Below are 21,935 nucleotides of genomic sequence, written 5' to 3'. Positions count from 1 at the left end.
CTGGGACGGGGGTTGGGCGTATGATTTTGTTCTTGTTCGTGTGTGTGCGTGTATGTGCAAGAAGAGTGTGTGCCCTGCTTGCCTGCCCTTGTTCTGCTCCCTTGTAAGTGCAGAAGCACTAGAATAGTGATAGATGATAGATAATTCATGCCTGCCTTGAGTGCCAGAACACGCAAGTGCAAGTTGGGGAAAACGGTGCGAGTGCAAAAAGCATGCCACTTTCTATGTGTGTTTGTGTGTGTGTGTGTGGGTATGTGTGTGTGTCAGAACAATGGTTTACCTGCTTGTGAAGTCACTGAAGTCACTAGTTAACCTTAAATTCACAATAAGCTAACAGGGTGGGGCTCTGTGTGTAAACGCCCAAAAAAAAAACAAAAAAAAACAACAACACTTGAACAGCACACTGAATGTGGCCTCCAACCGGGCTGGTAACTGATGCGAGTGTGGTGATTAAAATGAGACATGACGTGCTGAGATGGGCTATGGATGCACATCTGTATGTGTGTGTGTGCGCGTGTGTGTGTGTGTGTGTGTATGTGAAAGTGCCTTTTTTTTAATCCTTGTCTTTTTTGGGGAGTTGTGAATCCACTCACGCATGTCCTGAACGAAGAGCAGCAGCACTCTGAATGAAATAATCATAAAGTGTTTAGTAGATTACTGAATTATGAATTCTAGCATTAACCCATTGTGACATTGCACTTTGATGTATAGGATTGTGTACTTGGCATGTAGCATCATAACATGTTGGTGCATTTTAACTCAAAGGGAGGTTTCTTTGAATGTGTTTCATAATAACGGAAATGGTTTTTGTCTGTTAGTGTTGCTGTATTTGAAAACTGAGCTTCCTAAAGATGAGCTCATATAGCCAAATGGATTGTATCAATGTGTTGTATTTATATTATAAATAAATCGGAATAAATTAGCATTCAAGTCAGTAACTGATTGAACCTTTCTTTAAATGAACTGTCGCTAAATGTTTTGTTTAAACACTCAATAAACCTCCAGGTTTGTTCTGTAAATCAGTGGTTTCTTTAACCTTTTCTGTCTTTTTTTTTTTAAAAAGGTGATTAAAATTCATGCTGCCCCAACACATAAACCAAAGTAAACCGTGTGTTTCCCAGAATATTACACACGTCAAATGGACAAGTTAGTCAATATAAACTGATATCAGCCAATGCTCTTTTTGGAGTTGATTGATCCAACAGTGAATCTAATAATCTGTCAGTAGTAAAAACGTTTATTATTAAAGGAATAAAGCAGCATGTGTGATCACCTAAAGGCTTTATTTGAATATCATCAGGCACAGTAATCGGCTATTAAAAATTTTAAAAGGAAACATGTTAAAACAGTAACTGTAAAGTAATTAAAATGCTTCATAAATGTAAATAAAGGCTTTAAGCGCTAGCAGCGTACTGTTTGTCATACTGTGATGGCCCAAGAGTCACAGAGTAAACTAAATTCACAAAGACGATGAAGTGGTGCGTCTCTTTGGTCTGGGACATTTTTGGCAAAGTGAGATTTAACATAAGGAACTGCTGCAGTTGGACCGTATGAGAATTTCCAAAACAGGATGGCACATTTAAGCATCTTCGTTCTCTGTGAGAAATGATTTGACATGTTTTTCCATCATGTTTGCTGTTCACTCGTAGCTCAGCCCTTTGACCCCGGTTTGAGGATGCTGAAGGGTTTAGAGTTTCGCAGTGAGCCTGAGATCTCCTGCAGGAAGGCGGCGATGTGCAGATCCTTCTCTGACTTCCTGCCATCGAAGATCACCACCAGGGTGAAGTGTGGCTCCGGCCGCGTCAGGTAGTAGGTGCTCTGGACTTTATCGTCGTAGAAGTGCACCACCTTGTCCAGAGTGTTGAGCTCGGCGGCGCGGTCTCCCATCATCATGATGACGTTCGGCCAGTGTGTGAGCGGCCTCTCTCCTGACGGCAGGGACACAACGGCGGGGAACTGCTCTACACCCTTCGGTGCTTCTCTGTATGAGTGCGGGTGGTGGTAGCCGTGGCCCTGGAAGCTTTCTGAGCCGCGGTTGTCGAACACCAGAGACACGTTGCTGGCGTCGTGTTTGCGTATGAAGGAGCAGATCTTCCCGTGGTAGTCCGGCACGGTGCGGGCGGTCAGGGCTCTCATGTCGGCCGGGGCCGTCTGCCGGCTCAGGGCTTCATGGAAGTAGAAGCTGAACTTTGCCAGGAGCGCTGCCTGAAAGCGCTGCAACCACACGTAGAGGTGCGGAGGCTGCACAGCCTTCTGGGACTGACCTCCAAACAGGTGCTTGCGGGTCTCTTTCTGCCGCTGGAAGAGCTGACCCCAGGCGGTGAGCTTGGAGTTGGCCCCGTGCAGGCTGAGCAGGGCGGGCAGGAAGTGCCACTCTGACACCTGGGCCTGACAGCGCAGCAACTGGGTCACCACGTCTACCTCCGTCTGAAAGCCCTCCTCCACACGGCCCAGGATAGGGTGGTGGAACCTGAAGGAGGAGGAGGAGGAGGAGGAGGTTAGTAGTTAAACAGGAAAACAAGCAGACAAATACAAAGACAGTAGCTGACTTCATTTGGAGTGACCTGAAAACAGCTGTTGTCGTGCTAAGGATACATTCTAAGCTCAGCTACACACACAATCTGTATTTGGGGTTATATTTGGTGTTCCTTCGGGTCTGCTGATGAGATCACCTTCACCCTTCAGTGCACGGTCAAATTAGTGATGTGTGGTGTGTCATACCGTGACCTGCTGCAGCTCAGTCAACAGCTCAACCGTGCACTTTGTGTTCCCGCTAGAGCAGCAGGACACATTTTTGCTGACATGTCTCCGGGGAAAAAAGTGGAATCCCGATTTGCTGGATTAAGCAGAAAGTTTTGCTTCTCCAACCCCATTATGTCATTCTCTCCTTTATAACTTTCTATCTTTTCTCTCACTTATTTATTTATGTTTTTTATAATCCAGGCCAAATCATGCCCATCATGTTAGTGGTGGAGGAAGTGTCCAGAGCCTTTAAAATACATAATTACAAAAGTCCTACATTGAGAATATTAAGTAAAAGTACTCGTATTATCAGAAAAATGTACTTTAAGTAACAAAAGTACTTATTTTGCAGAAGAATTGCTGCTTTGATGATGTTTTAATATATGATTGAGTCTTAAAATCCTTATTTTCTTAAAACAGTCATTGCATTAAAGATGTTTTTTTTATTTATTTAAATCAACTTGTTTTATGTCATAGGAATGAAGTCTGTAGCCTAAAACAAGAAAGAATGACTCACTTTTTTTTAAAAAGAAAATTAAATTTACACAAGTGATCATGTCTTTTGACCATAAAACCATAATCTGTGAAATAACTGATAACTTCAGGTGTTTTATAAATGTTGTATTTCTCTGTGACGTAATGTAGTGAATTAGATGTATAAAGTAGCAGAAAATCACACACTTGGAGCTGTATTTCTGCAGGGCGGCCTCCAGTGTGACGACCAGCTCCTCCGAGTTGATGCTTTTCTGGCTGCCCAGCGAGTGCATCTTCTCGTACAAGTCTGCCATCTCCATGCGGGCCTGGGTGAAGTGGCAGAGCTGCTCTGACAGGTGTGACAGCAGGTCCTCCAGGTAGGACGCAGAGCCCGGCTGGCTGTGGCGCCCCATGGTCACCACTTTCCTGAGCTCGTTGTACAGGGAGGTGTAGATGGTTCGGATGGAGTCTTTGCGGCTGAAGAAAGACTGGCCTCCTGCAGAGAGAGAGGAGAAGCTTAGAAATAGTGTAGGAGTTAAGTCTTCTGCTGTGGACTGTGAGATGAAAATGGTTGACTTGTAGCATTCATGTGCCACAGTGCCATCTGGTGTTAGAAATATGTGGCTGTCAGTGTGCGTCAATCTTCATGTAAAGGTTATATGAAATTCCCAGGGTCGCACTTGTCCAATTTGCACAATAACACAAATATTTTCCCATTTTGTGGTGGACTGAAAATTCTGTTTCAGACACACTTTAGGTGAAAACAATGACTCTGAGCTCAAGTAACCTACATCATTTAATGTGAGGGAAAGAAAATTGAATATATCCATAAAGATATTTCTTTTTATATTCATACATTTGTAAATAAGATTTTTACAGTATTAGTAAACCATTAATAAAGCCAAGAGTCACAATTGATAGTGTCGTCACAAAGGGTGGCTTAAGATGAAGTTGCAGAGCTTCATTTTTGTGATTTTCCCATTTCCCTATGATTACACAACGATCACATTTCAATCAATCACATTATGGTACATGAGAAACAAACAAGGAGACATGAGCAGAGAAAAAGTGGTATCTAGTGGCGGAAAGTCCATCTATTTAAGTACTGTATTTAAATACAAACTTAAGGTACATTGTTTGAGGTCATTTGAGTATTTTCATTTTATGCAACTTTAGACTGAATCTCCACTATATCTTAGAAGCAAACATTGTACTGTTTACTCTTAGATTTGTCTGACGACTTAAGTTGCTTTACTGATTTTCATACCCTCTCCATCTAGTGAAAACCAAGTATTAAAAAACCTTCTTGGGTGAGCTGGATTTTCACAAACAATTCACAATTCACAAACATCTAATATGATAGGTTAATACGGACAGCAACCATTTTACTACAGGATGTAGTTTTTACTTTTATGTTTACTGCTTATACTTTTACTTGAGACAGATTTTGACTACAGGACTTTTATTTACAGTGGAGTATTCTCTGTTTGATTAGTAATTTGACTTTAAATAAAGGATCCAAATATTTATTCCAGCACTGGTGAGTTCAGACTTTGCGAAACACCTGTTTCGGGTCACTCCAAGAAAAAGGAACAAGTGCAATATTTCATATATATTTATATATTTTATATTTTCCCCATGTGCAATAGCCTTTCTATCTCACCTCATTCTTTCATTCTTTCACCATACATTATTTTTTGTATATACTGTACATGTAAACATATATATATATTGTATTCCCTTTCTTTGTATGTGTGAACTGCTGCCGACTAGAAATTTCCCCATTGTGGGATAAATAAAGGAATATCTTATCTTATCTTAACCAACATCTCCTGTGAAGTATTTTAACGTTACCCATTTTCTGTCCGAGGAATGTCATGTTGTGGTACGCCTTCTCCGCGGCGGCCAGGTGAGCCAGGGCGGCCAGCAGCGCGGCCCAGATGGCCCCGGCGCTCTTACTGTTGTCCTTCTCCTTCTCCACGTAGTCCTTAGCTCGGTCGAAAGAAAACATGCCGAGCTGTGTGAAGAAGCTCTCAAGGATGGCCCGCTCCCGAGGAACGGGCCGCAGCTCTTCCACCTCCGTCATGGGTCAGAGACACTCCTGCAAACTGACCCACTGCTAACTGCTAGCTAACCGTGCTAGCAAAGTGACGGTCTAACGTCTAGGTAAGAAAATATCATTCTTACATCCACAGAACACCGATTTACGAACTTAAAATCAGCTTGGCATTTTCTTGAAGACGTAGTCCTTCATAATGATGTCGGTGAATGCCTTAAATATTTACGTAAAATGACAATAAAATCAAAAACATTCCTGTATCCAGCTAAGTGGCTAACCGCCCGACGCCATATTGGCTAAACTGGATGTAAATACTACGGAGAGTCAAGAGTACCAAAATACATTGACAGAGTGAGTAGAGCTACACAGAGCTATGGGGTTATTGTAGCAGTGTTATTTGCCTATCTATGAGGAAAGTATTGAAACTGTATTTTAGTCTTTATGTGTGCCTCAAGTGTTAGGTATGTGTAATCTGTAATCGTGAATATAATTTGTACAGATTTCTGCTAATATACAGTAATGTGCAGGTGTGAAGAAATGCTGTAATGTAAGAATGCTTTCAAAAATAGAAAATTATTTATTTTTATTGATTTACAAAATGTAAAGTGAGCGAACAGAAGAAATCAAATCAGTATTTGGTGTGACCACCCTTTGCATTCAATTCATCAATTCTTATGAATTGTATGATTAACCAATTATACCAAACGTGCTGATGACCATCAATTTCATATGTAGGTTAAAACATAGTCATGAAGTGAAACAGATGTAGGAGGCTTAAAACTGGGTGAGGAACAGCCAAACTCTGCTACCAAGGTGAGGCTGTGGAAGACTGTTTCATGTCACAGGTCATCATGACAAGACTGAGCACAGCAACAAGACACAAGGTAGTTATTCTGCATCAGCAAGGTCTCTCCCAGGCAAAGATTTCAAAGCAGACTGAGGTTTCAATATGTGCTGTTCAAGCTCAAGCAAAGAAACGGGCAACGCTGAGGACCATAGACGCAGCAGTCGGCTGAGGAAACTTATTGCAGCGGTGTGGCCCCCACAGAGCCCCGATCTCAACATCATCGAATGAGTCTGGGATTACATGAAGAGACAGAAGGATTTGAAGCAGAATAGATCCACAGAAGATCGGGTTAGTTCACCAACATGTTTGGAACAACCTACCTGCACAAAAACTGTGCAAGTGTACCTAGAAGAATAGGTGCCGTTTTGGTTGGTCACACCAAATATTGATTTGATTTAGATTTATTTTTCTTCTGTTTGCTCACTTTGCATTATGTCCTTTTACTAATGACTGATTATATGTATTTAGCTTCAAGAGCTGGAACGATGCATATTTCTATATTGCCACCTCAAATTTGCCTCTCAGTTGCCTATCTTTTTTTTGCCCTGAGTTCAGGCTCACACTGCCAGGCTCGATACTGCTCCACTTGGTACAGATTTTAAAATGTATTGAGATACAGTACAGATACAACTTCCCACACTCATTTACAGATAACAATTTACAATAATACTTCCAAATGTTTTTCTGCTATGACCACCGCTCTGTCTTTATACATGGATGTCTCTGCTTCAGTGCCACTTCTGTGAGCTGTATGAATCAAAGCTAGACAGTTAATAGTTGCTTGCTCACAGAAACATCCAGTGAAATCAGATTGGTGCTGGGGGGAATGTACACTGTCACATGATGATTAAGTCAGTAAAATAAATATACAGCATCATTGTGCATCACTATGAATGTTGGTCTGTGGAGAAAAAGACTGATCAGTCAATGTTAAGTAATGGCAAAAGCTTATTTACAGCATGGTTGTATGGATGGCTCTCTATAGCGATGCTTGTATCAGCTATGACATCAGAACCCAAACAAATTATTGTTTTCTTTTATGATTAGAGAGGCTGCTTCCAGTAAGTGTAAAGATTTCCATGTACAAGGTCGTGTCACTGCAGCAAATATAGTGGAACATTTAAGCCTTATTTCTCTAGCACCAAAGTTTGACACTTTTGTATGATCAAATGCCAGCAAAACTAATGACATTCCCGTCCGCCCCAAACTGTGCTTTTAGTGCTTTATCAATAAGTTTCTCTTAACCCCACCTCTCAACTACTCTGCCCCAGGGTCGTTCTCTTGAACGTCAGTTCATTATGCCCTGGAAAATACTCTGGATTTGGCTATTAGTGAAATTTACATTTAGTACATAATGATTTGAAACGGGGCAATTTCACGGTTCGCACTGGGAAGATAATATACGCCAAATACGCCATTATCCACCAATTTACAACAACTCTCTCACAATGTAAGTCTTTGGAAAATAGTCTTTTTGGCCACAATGGCATAATGTGACAGACCTGGAGGTGGTAATTCCACTCTTTGGCAACTATGTCAAATTTGCTTAAAAACCCGGCACTGTTCCTGTATCCAGTTCTCTTTATACGTCCATCCAGTGAACATGATTAACATTATACCTGGTAGACAGCAGCAAGTTCACATTGTTACTGTGAGCATGTTAGCATGTTGACTCTTTTTTTTTTTTACTGCAAGTCTAGAGAAATAGAAACATAAAATAGAAATATTTACAGTAAAAAAAAAATCTGTCAGTTTTTTAAAATGAAAGAGCTGCACAGCAGTGCAGGAACATACACAATGTTCTAACTAACGTAGAATGTGCAAATGTTCACAGTGTGAAGTGTATGACTTTCTCCTAACTGTTGGTTCAGATATTCGTGCCCCCCCACAGGATGAATTCTAATAAACTTGGTCATCCTCTAACTTCTCATTGGGTCAAATTACCAAATGACTAAATCACAGCGAATGAGCCAATCTCCCCCGTCCATGGGGTGGATCTTTCTGCTCCCTTTAAAAACTGTCAACAGCTTTAACATGAGCACAAATCACATTTATTCTCCTCCTCCACTTCTTCCTGCTTGGTAGGTGATGTAATCTCTCTCCGTGTGTGTGTGTGTGTGTGTGTGTGTTCATGACTTGGAACAGTTTCAGCAAATGCCACTTATATTTTTAATTTTCTTATTTAATCACCACAGTGGCTGTTAGAGAAGAGAACATAAACTCTAAAGTAGCAAAGTCAGATATGGCTTTGAAGATTGAATGCCATTAAAGGTCAAAATTAATTAGTTAAATACATTGTTAATGAGAAAATCGTATTTTTTTGATTCATATAAATGCTTAGTTGTTTTGTTACTGTGTTGAGGATATAATTGATGCAGGTTATTTATGGCCATGTATAATCAGAGTTTGACTTGGTGCAAATCATTTTGCAAAAGTGTTTTTCAGTTTTCAAAGACAATGAAGTTACTCAGTTTGAGAGTGACAGCAGGTTTGGGTCTTGCGGTTTAAATTTTAATGGTCATTTAGATGATGTGCTTTTACAAACATTAGCAGACAACTAACCACTCTGGTTTCAATCCTTATTTACACAAAAAATAAAAGACAGAAATCCTTGCATACTTCTTATCTCACCACTCTTACGGTTTATAGCTGAAGAGCTATGATGAAGTTGTAGGACTGAGCTGTACATGGAAAAAGGGATCAATTTCTCCCGTACTATTGCATGAATTTTCAAAAAATTTGGTACAAACACTCTTGTTCCCCAGAGGTATAATACTAATGACTCTGATCTTCTCATTTTTCCTTGAGCTTTTCCTTTTCATCTAGCGTCGTCATCAGGTCAATGGTATCATGAAATCATGCTAAACTAAGATGTGGACATTGTAATTATAGCACCAAGCACAGCCTAACAGAATCCGTACCATAATTATAATCTTGTTTTCAACTTAATTTCAATTTTGAAATAACCAAATGTAAGAGATCTTTTTTTCAAAAGGGTGTTTATGTTTTAATGTTAAAAAATAATATTGGCCATAATTGTTATACTGTTATAGCACTGTTGCCTCACAGCAAGAATGTTCTAGGTTTGAATCTGCTGGCCGACTGCTTTGCAGTTTGAGCTTCGAAGCTTACTGTGTGGAGTTTGCTTGTTCTCCCCGTGCTTGCATGGGTTCTCTCCGGCTTCCTCCCACAGTCCAAAGACATGCAGGTTAACTGGTGACTCTAAATTGCCCGTAGGTGTGAGTGTGAGTGTAACTTTTCAAGACTTTTACGTAAATATCTGTATTGTCTTGAAAATTATGCATCATTTGGGATGAATTTGTAAGCAATGTGTGTGTATTTACTCAGAATGGAAAAAAAAAACTAATTTTGGGAAATTGTAAATCACCATATGATGGTGTTCACGCATTATGAATTTATATACAGTATAAATTCAAAGCTGTGAACACACTAACACTTTATTGTGGTGAAGTGTGTTCTTGCTGCAGGAAGTATAACAAATGTTGATAAATGACTATTAAATTTGCTTAAAATCAGTTACGACTGCTCTGTTTCTGGGAAAAACAAATCTGAAGAGTATTTAGCCATTCAAGTGACACTGAGGCTTAATTTATGCACAGGAGTTAGAGATGGGATTTATGGCTCTTTGAAGGGAGCTGGATCTTGAGGAGCCGTTCAAAAGAGCCGTTCAAACGACTGACTTGTTGTTATATTTACTTCTTTATTTATTAGAAGTCAACCATGGGTAACTTGTTTTCATCAAGGAAACAATCACTGGTAGCAGTTGTAAAATAAGATTTGGTTCAGAATAATTCAAACTTATACATATCTATTCTGAAATATTGATTATAATTTCATTTGGCTTGTGTTTTCAGTGTAATCATTCCATAAGATGGTGCCGTACCAACATGCTTTGACAGTGAGATCACTATTTTGAATTTTCCCCTCACCTAAAAAACTTTGTGGCACAATAAAAACTATGCAGGCTGCAGATAACTTCCATGCAAAATAACTTTAGTGTGAAATTTTCCACACATGAACATTTTAACAATACAGGATTTAAAATGAAAATAATAAATAGTATATATATATATAAATATATATATATATATATAAATATATATATATATATATTATATTCACATATCTCGATGAAAAGTTACAGGATCTTAGTGATTACAGTTGATCAAAAAATTCAAACATGTTTGATTGACTGCGACTGAGGTCGGGTCAGATTTTTGTGCCAAAGAGCCATGCTGACTGTCCCCAACTAGTGCAGACTTTGCCCAACTGGGAGTCGTGGGTAAAATCTGGCAAAAAATAATCTTGTAGTGTGTCTCCAGCTATAGGACACTGATTTGTGCCTCTAACTGGCCTCTTCTCCATCCCCATCCCCATAGCAACGGCAGGCAAGACTCATGGGTATTGTAGGATTTAGACTCTGCTGCAAAAACCCGTCCAAAATTCATGGATGTCTCAAGCCAAAGTTATGAATATAACCTCTCAAAAACACTATTACAGTTATTAAACGTGCGGAGTGAAACTTGTCATTTCCTGCATGTGAGTGATTTTAATTCCGGATACTGCCCCTTTAAGAACGGCCAACGTCTGTTTGCGGAAGTTAACTCCAGTAACCCTGAACGCGTCGGGCTTTCCTCCCTCAGTGTTTTACTCGGACACTCGGCGTAACGTTACTAAATGAAATGACCTCGTGTTATTATCTTCCTACTGTTTAAGATATGTATTACTTAATGTAATTGTTAGGGAAAAGCAGCTTCCTTTAACTCGCTCTTGAGTAGACAAAGATAGCGCACATTCGTCAGAATTTGAAATAAAATATTGAATTTAGCTAATTTATGCTAGCTGTCCAAGTAAGTTAAAAGAGACTTCTTACCTCGTTCACTATGACTCCGAAGATCACCGGTGAGTTCACTAACCTAAAGCAGGTATTTTATCAAGTCACCTCTTTTGAAATAGAAAATATAACGTCAACTGAACACGTTACTTATAATATCTCTAAACGGCACATTTACCAGGCACCGTCAACTCGAGCTAATCGGATGTGCAGGAATGTTTGACCTTTTAGCGTTAACTTAGTGTTTTATCATTAGTATCACTCATATTTCAGCATAATCCATTCAATCATTTCCACCTTAAAGGAGTCTTTGCTGCGTGCACCAGCATTGAACCATCGTATCACCAGAGCAGCATGGTTGTACAGCTATACATGGTCGCTCTCCCAGTGATAGTCATAGTCACACTTTCTGTTTTTTACAGTGACCCTTTAAGGAAGTTTAAGAATAAGAATGCCTTAGAAGTAGTTTTGTCTACTGCAATAGTCTGTGATTGTCAAATGTAATACTGCAGTATATCTCTTTCTAATACACTTTTAATGTACAGTAAGGGATAGGAGACAAAATACACAGGCCTTGTTCTGTGCAAATATAATATTCACTGTTGCCCATAAAGTTGGAATAAAATGTTTTTTTACCTCTTCTCATGAAAGGATTGTGACAATGTGATTTATTCTTGATAAATAAAGTGTATATCTTCTCAACTTTATTGATCAAACTCTTCCAAACATATCGCAGTGACACTTAAACCACAATTAACCTTTGCAAACTGTGTATTCTGGCTTTAACAAAATTGGGGGTATTGAACAATTATTCCAACTTTATGGGCAACAGTGTACATTCTGTAGTTCATTTGATACGGATGCCATGCTTAATCAGATAAAATGGGTGTCTTCAGTAGTTTCACTTCCTTCTTTGTGTTTCCACAGACAGTGTTTCCTTGTTGATCAGTGGTGAAAGGATGGTTGTAAAAAGAGGGAGTTTTTTGAGCTGAAAACTCTGTAACTGTAAAATATCCACTTGATTTAACATTCAGTTGTCTGGATTTGCCAGATAAAAATGTTGTTATCATGTTCTTGAGATGTTTAAGGAACATTTTTGTATTTGTTGCTGCATTTGACTATTGTTTGTATTAGCCATGATATCATTTTATTGATTACCATGATTTTGGGGTGGTTAGAGTAATCTGAGCCCCAGCAAAAACAATGTGAACGAGGACAAGGATCCTGTGCTTCGTACAGCTTCCTTGACACTTGTTTTTAAGTCCAGACACAAGTAAACACAGACAGCTGTGTAACATGGTGGATCCACTTCCCGGTCAACCCGCAGGCTGATCTGATCACCTGCCATTGTGGCCCCAATGTCAACACAAAGATGTAAAAATGAATCATGGCCAATAGAAATGATGCACACAGATACCAGAATTTCTCTTAAAGGGCGTCTGTGGCTCAGAGGTAGAGTTGGTCGTCCATCAGTCAGAAGATCGGCGGTTGTGTGAAACAATAGTCTCCTCCAACTTAGATTCCTCCTGTATGAATGATGTGTGAATGGGTGGATGAGGACGTAATGTAAAAGTGCTTTGAGTTGTCGAAATGACTAGAAAGTTGCTACATAAAGACAGACCATTTACCATTTTAATTGTAACAGCAATGTAACATCCAAACATACACACACATTCACTGATGTAGCTGGCCCTGTGTCCTGTCCTGCAGCTGTTTGTCTGTCATCATGGTCTCTGAGAATGATGTGCTGATGAAGGACTATATCAAGATGATGACTGATATGATTGTGCTGTGTGCCACTTTGGCGCTCTCCCTCTTTTTCTGGATCACCTCCCTCATCATCAGCACCTACTCTGGTAAGTTTCCTCTTTTGTAAAACCTTCTCTCTCTTAAGTCCAAGCAATGTTTACTCTATAGTTTTTAAGTTTGGATTTCAGCCTTTCTGCAGATACTTGGCCATTTTCTTTTAATTATTTTTGAAACATGTACTCACAGAGTCAAATGAAATCATGTGCTCTTCTCTGAATACAGCCATACATTCTTCAGTCTTCACTGGAGTCTGAACTGAAGATGTTTTGTACCATCCTATCATTCATAAAATGTGGAAAACCACCAGAGCCGTTTCAGATGGAAACATGTTACAGTGATCGTGTTTACAGGCACACTGCAGCCTGTGTCACCGTGGCGATGGTTGTTCTCCATCTTGGTTCCCCTTGTGCTGACAATCAGAGCGCTGAAGAGACGCAGTCTGGATCGCTCAGGAGCCCTGGGTGGTGAGTATTTTGTCATTCAGTATGATATTTGTGTATTTACAATGGGTGGCTTGTAGTGATGAGCCCACAGAAAATTGTGCCACAGTTCCCACAGTTCTATGGAGCATTTCAGCCCCTTTTTATCTCATGGTTTTGTTTTTTTCCGGCTCCCAACTTCACGGGTTTGGTTCAGCCTCAACACTTGCATTATATTTATTATATTATACTTATATTATACGTCATACTTAAGTCACCTGAAAAAAAGGTGTTTGTGCCAAAAATGCTCAATATTCATGGCGAAAATAATTATATACATAGCTACTGAGACAAGAAATGCAACCGTCTCGAACCTAACACAAACAAACTAACCAATCGAGTCAGCGGTAGACCAGTAACTTCTGCATTCACTGGTTTTGTCAGTGGAGTGTGGTGGCTTTGAAGAGAGCGGTATTAACGGCTGTTTCTGGTTGAACAAAAAGGATCTTACAGGTGTATCTCTTCATAGATCCTCTCCATGACGTTATCAAACACTTAGAATAACAATCTGAAGCCGTCAGTGGCAAGAACGAGCACTTTTAGCGGACATATTTTGTCACAAGTGGTTGCCCAAAAGGATTACACTACAGTCATTGCAGCCCATTTCATAGCTGCTGGCTGAGGAGATCCACTGGACCAATTCCAAAACTTTTTGTACCTTCCAGTCATTTTGAAGCCAAAATATGGCACAGGCTTAAAATGAACAAATTTACCCTTTAAGGCCACAGCACACATCTCCTAAAGCTGAAACGCAACTCTGAACAGCAAAGAGATTTTAAAATCCAGTGGTTTTGGACAGAAAATTGTTTTCAAAGTTCACGTTCATGACTGGATAAAGATTTGTATTTCGCTTAATTTGCTGGCAAAAAAGTAGCAGTCACCCCGTGATAGTCTCATGTAAGATAACCCTCTTATCAGTAACTGGACATGAGAATGAAATTATTTCTATCAAATTGTCAATACTAAATCTTTATTTCAATCTTTCCACAATTCCGAGAAAACCTACATTTCTCACAGTCAAAACCACAGCTCTAACAAAAGAAGTCTCTCTTGGACCTGATACTGAGTCACATTGGGTGGAATGCCTCATTAGCTCACTTAGTCACATTCCCAAACTAGTGGGTGATGGGAGCATGCACTAATGGTGACACCATGTTTGGGCCAGAAACAGGAGAAGTGCGCCTGAGCGGCTACTCAAGGTTTTAACCCAAAATATCCCCATTTCATGTGACGTATTTGCAAGTGTCTTCAAAATGTAAAAGCTATGATAAGATAAGAGTAAAACAATTTAAACAATTCTAACAGGGGAGAGCCTTAAGATACATTATAAAACCACATAAGTAAGAGATTTGGAAATATTGAACCCAAAAAACTCAATAATTAGTCCTCATCCATAAATATGTGGAAATAAACCTGAATGTAATTCAAATTTTGTAATTGCCGGGTTTGGACAAAATCTTGAAAGTTTGGAAAATGTTACATTTTATAACCCACGCTAGCATGGGGAGAACATGCAAACTCCACACAGAAAGATTCCAGGTTCAAACCGGGATTCAAACCTGGAACCTTCTTGCTGTGAGGCAACAGTGCTGACCACAGCACCACCATGCTGCCCTAGACACAACATTGGGGTGGTCAGTGTGTGCAGGCTTCACACGTAAACCTGCTGTGAGGAGGTATGTTAGGAGTGTTGTGTCTCCTCAAGTACCGATGATGTGCAGATGATGAAAGGAAAACGTCCGCTGACAGCGACTTGTTGCATAAAAATAGGTTTATTACAAAAGATCAGTTGTCTAACAGGCACCATGGAAGCCTGGGAAGACGCTAAGCCAATTCTAGGTACAGACAGCGTAACCCCCAGCCGAATCTGCCGTCTCTGTCCTCGTCTTCCCACCTTAACCACCTATCTCAACATCTGGTTTCCATCTATATTATAACTCTAGTCATTGTTTAAAGGCAAAGGAATGCAACATAATCATCCCCATCTTCCTGTGTCCAGATGAGGGGCAAAGGTCAGGTCATGCTTTTCCAAGGTCTGGTTTTCTTCAGATAATAATTTACAGAGAAGGAACATACACCAAGTAAACACAACCATATATCATACCCACTAAATGCACATACCAGATACTACAGGAGAAATCAGCTCATCAAAGGAAACTGCACAAATGTTATAAGAAGTCGACCAAAAGAATAATTAGGGCCCGAGCACCAAGCGGTGCTTGCAGCTTTAATTATTATTACCCATTGAAATTGGAAAGAAAACCACTTAAGCCACACCCTGTCAAGCAGAATTATGTGACCGTTTCTCCATGTTAACACGAAGCAAAGTTTTTACAGAGAATTTTGAGAAATGTGTGTTTAATGGTCACATTTTCGAGTAAAACTGATCATCAAAAGACATAAATTTTAAATTCCATTTATCTTTTCTTACTGATGTGACTGAAATGTGACTGAAATGTGACTTAACCATTATGCTTTCCTTCTTGGGTGACATTAATTCCTGAGAGTTGACAAGTACAGAAGACATCTTTGTTGCCCAAATAGCCCAATGTAATCAATTTGATATTCATAAAAACAAATGTTTTTAAAGAGGAGTAGATGACGTCAAACGGAAGCAAGCAATTTCTCAACACATGAGAAAACTGTTGCCTGTTTGATTTGTTAAACTGCTGAAGGATGTTACTGTGTTTGCAGATATTTAAAAGGTTCAAGGTCGTGGATGTTGCCTTCTAACAAGTGAAACCTAAAGTACAAATTCCTAAACTACCAAACATCCCCATCCTCTGTGCCACGGAGCTCACTGTTATCCAAAAACTACTCTATTAAAAACACAATTCACCAGTGAAAATAGTCCCCAACAGATGCAGTTTCCTCCTGTTTGTTTGCTGTTCACTACATATTTGTGAGGTGTTTCTGAGGAGAAACTAAGAGACAAACTAACACTGAAATCTGCACATGGGGTTTGAAAAAACTAGAATAACACCAGCTCTGCTTTAAAGCAGCTAAATAAGCTGTGAGGAAAACCGTTTCTCTGACATGAACTGTGTCTTTCTCAGCTCTCCTGGTAGGATTTATGCTGACAATGGCCAACTATAGCTTCTTCTCCTCTCTGCTGGCCTTCTTCATCACCTCCTCCAGACTGACCCGCTGGGGAGGAGCTCAGAAGAAGAAAATAGACGCTGACTACAAAGAAGGTGAGGGACGCAAAGGTGAAGCTTGACCTAAATGTGAATTTAAATGTATTAACAATTGTGTTTGTGTTAGGGGGCCAGAGGAACTGGGTTCAGGTCTTCTGTAATGGAGGAGTTCCCACAGAGCTGGCTCTGCTTTATATGATAGAGGTAAACCATATCTGTACAAAGCAACTGAAGTTACATATAAACTCCTGCTAATACTCAAAATGGATTCAAAATGTGCAGATCAGTCAAGCCGTGTTTAGTTCTCCTACTTTATGATGCGGTTGTGTTTCAGGTGGGTCCAGGTGAGATCCCCATTGACTTTGGGAAACAGTACTCCGCCTCCTGGATGTGCCTCTCCCTACTGGGCGCACTTGCATGCAGCACTGGGGACACCTGGGCATCAGAAGTGGGGCCTGTCCTCAGCCAATCACAGCCTAAACTCATCACCACTTGGGAGGAAGTGCCGGCAGGTGAGAAACCAAACACAGTCTCAGGGGTGGGGGGGGAATTCTGCTACCACTCTCACTCTGGCTTTGTTGAGCCCGAGACAAAAGGCTTTTTACTCCTCTTTTTTTCTGTTCTGCTGCAAATGCATCTTAGATTATTCGTGAAAAACAAGGCTTTGATCTCATGCAGCCGCACAGTTGTGGCATTACAACCCGGCCAAGGGGCAAGACCGGAGCAACATGAGTAAAAGGCCTTTTAACATTTATTCAAGTTTTGCAGCTTCAGGGTGAGCTGACAGCAAAACAATTAACAAAAGCAAAAAAGTACAAGCAACCTAAATGGTTCTACTCAAATCAAAGAAACCCAAAGACAGATCACTAACCGAACTCCTGACCAAGAAACAAGAAAAGTTGAACACAAATTCTACTCACCCCTATCAAATGTGGGCTGGCAGATCAGTAAGCAAATCTCAGTTTGCACAAAGACATTTTGGTTGGAAGAGGAGAGAGGAGAGCCTGCAGGAGAAAATGAGCTGTTAAAACCTTCCCTCGTGGAGGCTGGAACCGATCAGCTCCCTGGAACAACTTCCACACTCACATAGGCTGTGGTCGGACTCGCATACTATCGTACTATTCATACCAAGGTCAATTGATGACGGGGTGCACTTCAGCTACATAATATGTGACTATTTTGTGTGGAAGAGAAATTCCTGGATGATCAGTATTTTCTAAGAATGCACCATGAGCTCACTGGACTTACTGCGATGCAGGCGGTTGTAGCAGCACAGTGTGGCTGCTGAGAGGCATGGCTGGATACAATAATTCAGAATGATGGCGAGTAGTGTCGCAAGCTTAAGTACGCTTCCACGGCTGCTTTACTGCAAACAATCTCACTGTACGAGCCCAGACTGTGTGCGTGACCTGTTGGATGTGCAGAAGAACACAGATGATTAACAATAGAGCCTAACCGATCATGTCCAGGTGTCTGGAGATTTAATTAGTCAGTCATGTTAAGCTGGGGTGCTTCATGCGTAAATGCACACAGCAGCTTTATTAATAAGGGTATTGTGTCTAATGTGGGGGATCGCTGCAGGTATTTAATATTTTCCTCATTAATTATGTACTATTCAACACACTCACACCCCATCCGCTATCAACCAGAGTGTTCTATGAACCGACCCGGATGCAATGCCCATGCATATGACTGCAATCCGCACATCACTATTGACGAGTGAATGTGAAGCAGCAGCTACTCAAGACCCTGCAGGACATTAATATATATTTAAAAGGAAAAAATCACATATATAATGCACTGTAGAAAAGTTGACACTTGACATATTTGATAATTAGTGTTTACCATAAAATAATACTGGAAAATATTGTATTGAGTGGAAGAGGTCTTGCTGAAAAACAATTTTCATTCGACTGTAGCTCGGACCATGATGTTGCCGTTAATAGTCATGGAATGCAGAGAAGACGTATTGCTGGAGCATACTTCGGTGTGAACAGTGTGCTGGTAATGACATACTGTTTAGCAGGCAGTATGCAGTCCATACTGTTTGAGTAGGTAGTAGGCAGCATTAGCTTAGAGGCTCTATTACTATTTTGTATATTTAACTGCAACTAATGATCATTATTTTAATCTACTGATCATTTTCTCCATTGATGGTTGAATAGTGTTAGGGTTTGGATTCTGAAAATAGTGAAGTCCTGTCTCAACGACACAGAGCTCAAAATGACACCTTCAGAATGCTGTTTTACGTTAGAAGGAAAAACATCTGTACAGTTGTGAAGCTGGAAGGATGAAATGTTTTTTACATGACAAATATAATCAATTGATTCATGGACTTGTCATTTTCAGCTGTACTCTTCATATGTTTTGTGTGCAGAAGTCTTAGCAAACTAAAGTTGTGCAATATATGTTGTAGAGGTGAAGTAGAAAGTGGCAGTACCTTAGAATTGTACTTAAGAACAGCACACACCTCAGGTGCTGATGACTGATACTCCCAACATAAGTGGTGTGGTTTAACGGTTACTGAAATATTCCCACATGTGACTGCCCATTTGTTAGATACAGTTCCTCCTTCCTCGTGTTTCTTGCTTTTCCTCAAAAAAACACCCGTCCAAACTGTGCGGTTTGTTCTACTGTTTGGTGATGATTTGATGGAAAACATTGATTTGTTTTCCGAGCTGGTGATGCAGTCAATTGGCCTAAAGCTACTATACATGGATGCAAATAGAGACCGTCTTTCACAGTGAAGCTCTTACCTCCTTGTGAAAGGCTGAATGTATAAAATGATGCAGATAGGAGGCAAAAGTTCAAGAATTCATTAGGTTCTTTGTGTTGAGTCGGGCCCTTAGATCTACCTTGTTTTACTTGGTTAACAAACTGTAAATGTGCTATACGCTCATCACACTGGTGCCTTTTTTGGACCTACTTTAATTTTTCTCTGCTTTCACCTTCCAGGAACAAACGGTGGAGTTACTACCATCGGATTGGTTGCCAGCTTTCTCGGTGGGTTTGCGGTGGGCGTGGCTTACTTTACGACGCAGCTCCTATTCGTCAGCGACCTGCACCTGGCGGACCCCCAGTGGCCAATCATGGTGTACGCCGGAGTGGCCGGCCTGCTGGGGTCGATGCTGGACTCTTTCCTTGGAGCTCACATGCAATACTCAGGTAGTCGCAGCAGATGATGAAAACATCAGAGTGAATGATGTGTAGCCCTGTAATTAATGATTATCAACACAGTGAATCTGCAGATTATTTTTGGTCTATAAAATGTCCATTTTTCCCCCTACAGCTCAAGTTGAAGTCTTTATATTGCTTGTTTTGTCAAAAACCCAAAGATAGTCAGTTAACCATCACACAGAACCACCAAGTGTTTCATTAAAAAGCAGACCCATGATGCGGCCAGTAACATGGCAAACTAACACACTGCAAACTTAACTAGCAGTGGCATAAAACTATGTTAGAGGGAATCTTTTTCACGCACAGAATCACATCTGAATCGATTAATCAATAGACAGCAAAGTAAGGTAGCCATTTTAATAATTATAAAATAATTTATTAACCAAAAATACCAAATGCTTGGTCCCATCTTCCCAAATGTTGTTATAATTAGCTGCTTTTCTCTTTAAAATTGTATATGTTTGGGTGTTAGACTGTAGCTAAATGTGATGAAAATAACCGTCATATTGGCCTTGTGCTCAAATCACCATACAGATGAGTCATACTGCAAACTGCTGGAGCTGCTAATAGCTAATCCAGTATACTTTTAATGGCAATTAATGCCAATTTTCCAAAACAAATAAAGGCGAACACCAGGACTCAGGAGAGAAGAGCAATGCCTACCTCTAACAGCACATTTGCTGAGGTTTTCAGGTCTCACTCTCCTGGTGGCCTTAACGTTTTTATGTCTTCACATTGGTTCCCAACTAGGTCCAAAGCTTGTTCAGGGAGGTCATACGGTGTGTCCGAAACATCTTACTGCAATGTTCCTGTGCTTTTGAAAGGTCTAGTAATGTTGCTAGGACGAGTGTCCTTTAGTTAAAGAATGGTGAATGGTGTTGACAGAAAAATAATTGGCAAGACATGAAGACATCACCTTGATGGGTATTTTTGCGTTTTAAGTTATTACTTGAAAAAACACTCCTCTCCCCCTGTCTGTCTGTCTGTCTGTCTGTCTGTCTGTCTGTAAGGCTATGACTCGAGCATCGGGAAGGTCGTGAGTTACGAGTCGGCCACCACCCAGTGGATCTGTGGGAAACCCATCTTAGACAACAACGCAGTCAACCTGTTCTCCTCGGTCCTCGTCGCACTCATCCTACCTGGGCTGGCGTGGGGGCTGTGGCCACGATAGACACATTAACAACATGGGACCAGAGAGCGTGACTGCTGATTTCTAAGACATTTGAGTAATCCCTCGGCCATTACGGGGCACAGACGCAATCACACTAACAATTGACACACACACACACACACACACACACACACACACACACGTACACAGGACAATAAACACTGACTGAACCTTTTTGAAGAGCAGTGTTTCATGCATCACCTCCACAATGTCCTACAATTCAGTCATCGCTGTGTAGCTGATGGATGAAAATCAGCCACAAAGGAATGCAAAATAACTGAAGAGACGTAAAACAACCACAAAAAGTTGTTTTGTGTCAGTCTGGGTGTGTTGCTCCTTTGTAGGTTGTAGGCTTTTACATGTTCTCTGTCCAGAGCCTGTTAATAATAACAATAATTTGGAGTTAATAGCAGCACTGTATTGATATTATTTCATATTAGAATATTTAAAGTTGTTTAATTGGCATTCATGCATTTCATTTATTGCACTAAATGAGTGTAAACATAATGAGAACGGCTCCACCATTCAAAAGATTCTAAACCTAAACTGTGCCTCTTAATTAAGCAAAAAAAAGTTCAGTGTCTTTTGTAATTTTGATTGATTGATTGACTGTTTGTTTTCAGTCTAAAAGGCAGATTTCTGGTGTCATACTACGCAGTGTGTAGGATTTAGAGGGATTTATTGGCAGAAATGAAATGTATTTATTATTTCTTCAGTACGGTTCTAATAGTTGTTTTCGCTGGTTGACAAGGAGTACGTCATAACTATATAGAGAGCAGGTCCTTCTTCCACAGAGTCTAAGTTACACTGCCATGTTTCTACAGTAGCTCAGGGGGGACAAACGTTGAAATGACATGAATTTAACTAATAGAACTACTTTCTCCTACACGCTTGGAAAGTGAGGGGTGAAGCGAGGGGTATTTACTTAGTTGCAATCTGCAACCTCACCACTGCAGGTCACTCAGTCCTACACACTGCACCTTTAATACACTAATTCATTGTCTGATGCTTTCAGATTCTTCACAGTATCATTCAACAGCTATTACTGATGGATGTGTTAATGAACTGGTGATACGATTCAGTAAAAAGTGTGTTTTGTTTGTCAAATTGAAGTGAATCAGTAAAACTAACCTGATGCAGCGTTGTAGAGTGTACGTGTTTTATATCTGACTGTTGGGACCTTTG

The 21,935-nt window shown here is 40.3% G+C and overlaps 2 protein-coding genes across 2 annotated transcripts; one reads left to right on the top strand and one right to left on the bottom strand.

Annotated features, from left to right (window-relative positions):
* Positions 1-1,266: 1,266 nt before the first annotated feature.
* kics2 (KICSTOR subunit 2) lies at positions 1,267-5,564 on the bottom strand. The gene is made up of 3 exons (XM_070853789.1): positions 5,071-5,564; positions 3,424-3,712; positions 1,267-2,470 (listed from the first exon to the last, which is right to left on the bottom strand). The coding sequence occupies exons 1-3, from the start codon at positions 5,300-5,302 to the stop codon at positions 1,651-1,653; spliced, it is 1,341 nt and encodes a 446-aa protein (XP_070709890.1). The 5' UTR covers positions 5,303-5,564; the 3' UTR covers positions 1,267-1,650.
* A 5,218-nt stretch (positions 5,565-10,782) lies between these two features.
* Positions 10,783-21,879, top strand: tmem19 (transmembrane protein 19). Its single transcript, XM_070854175.1, has 8 exons — positions 10,783-11,045; positions 12,688-12,833; positions 13,137-13,250; positions 16,322-16,459; positions 16,530-16,606; positions 16,737-16,914; positions 19,358-19,567; positions 20,590-21,879. Exons 2-8 carry the CDS (start codon positions 12,704-12,706, stop codon positions 20,748-20,750), a joined length of 1,008 nt encoding a protein of 335 aa, XP_070710276.1. The 5' UTR covers positions 10,783-11,045; positions 12,688-12,703; the 3' UTR covers positions 20,751-21,879.
* The last annotated feature ends 56 nt before the right edge of the window (positions 21,880-21,935 follow it).

The sequence above is a fragment of the Pempheris klunzingeri genome, chromosome 22 (genome assembly GCF_042242105.1).
Source record: "Pempheris klunzingeri isolate RE-2024b chromosome 22, fPemKlu1.hap1, whole genome shotgun sequence".
Taxonomy (NCBI): Eukaryota; Metazoa; Chordata; class Actinopteri; order Acropomatiformes; family Pempheridae; genus Pempheris; species Pempheris klunzingeri.
Note: the sequence above shows the minus strand (reverse complement) of the source record. Positions and strands in the feature narration are given on the sequence as shown.

Bases quoted from the DNA above. Each gene is read 5' to 3' on its own strand.
- kics2 (XM_070853789.1), bottom strand. From the start codon at position 5,302: ATGACGGAGGTGGAAGAGCTGCGGCCCGTTCCTCGGGAGCGGGCCATC. The intron at 3,713-5,070 runs GTAACGTTAAAA...CTCTCTCTGCAG, and splicing joins ATTCCTCGGACAGAAAATGG to GAGGCCAGTCTTTCTTCAGC. The intron at 2,471-3,423 runs GTGTGTGATTTT...CTCCTCCTTCAG, and splicing joins CTGCAGAAATACAGCTCCAA to GTTCCACCACCCTATCCTGG.
- tmem19 (XM_070854175.1), top strand. From the start codon at position 12,704: ATGGTCTCTGAGAATGATGTGCTGATGAAGGACTATATCAAGATGATG. The intron at 16,607-16,736 runs GTAAACCATATC...GTTGTGTTTCAG, and splicing joins CTCTGCTTTATATGATAGAG to GTGGGTCCAGGTGAGATCCC. The intron at 16,915-19,357 runs GTGAGAAACCAA...TTCACCTTCCAG, and splicing joins TTGGGAGGAAGTGCCGGCAG to GAACAAACGGTGGAGTTACT.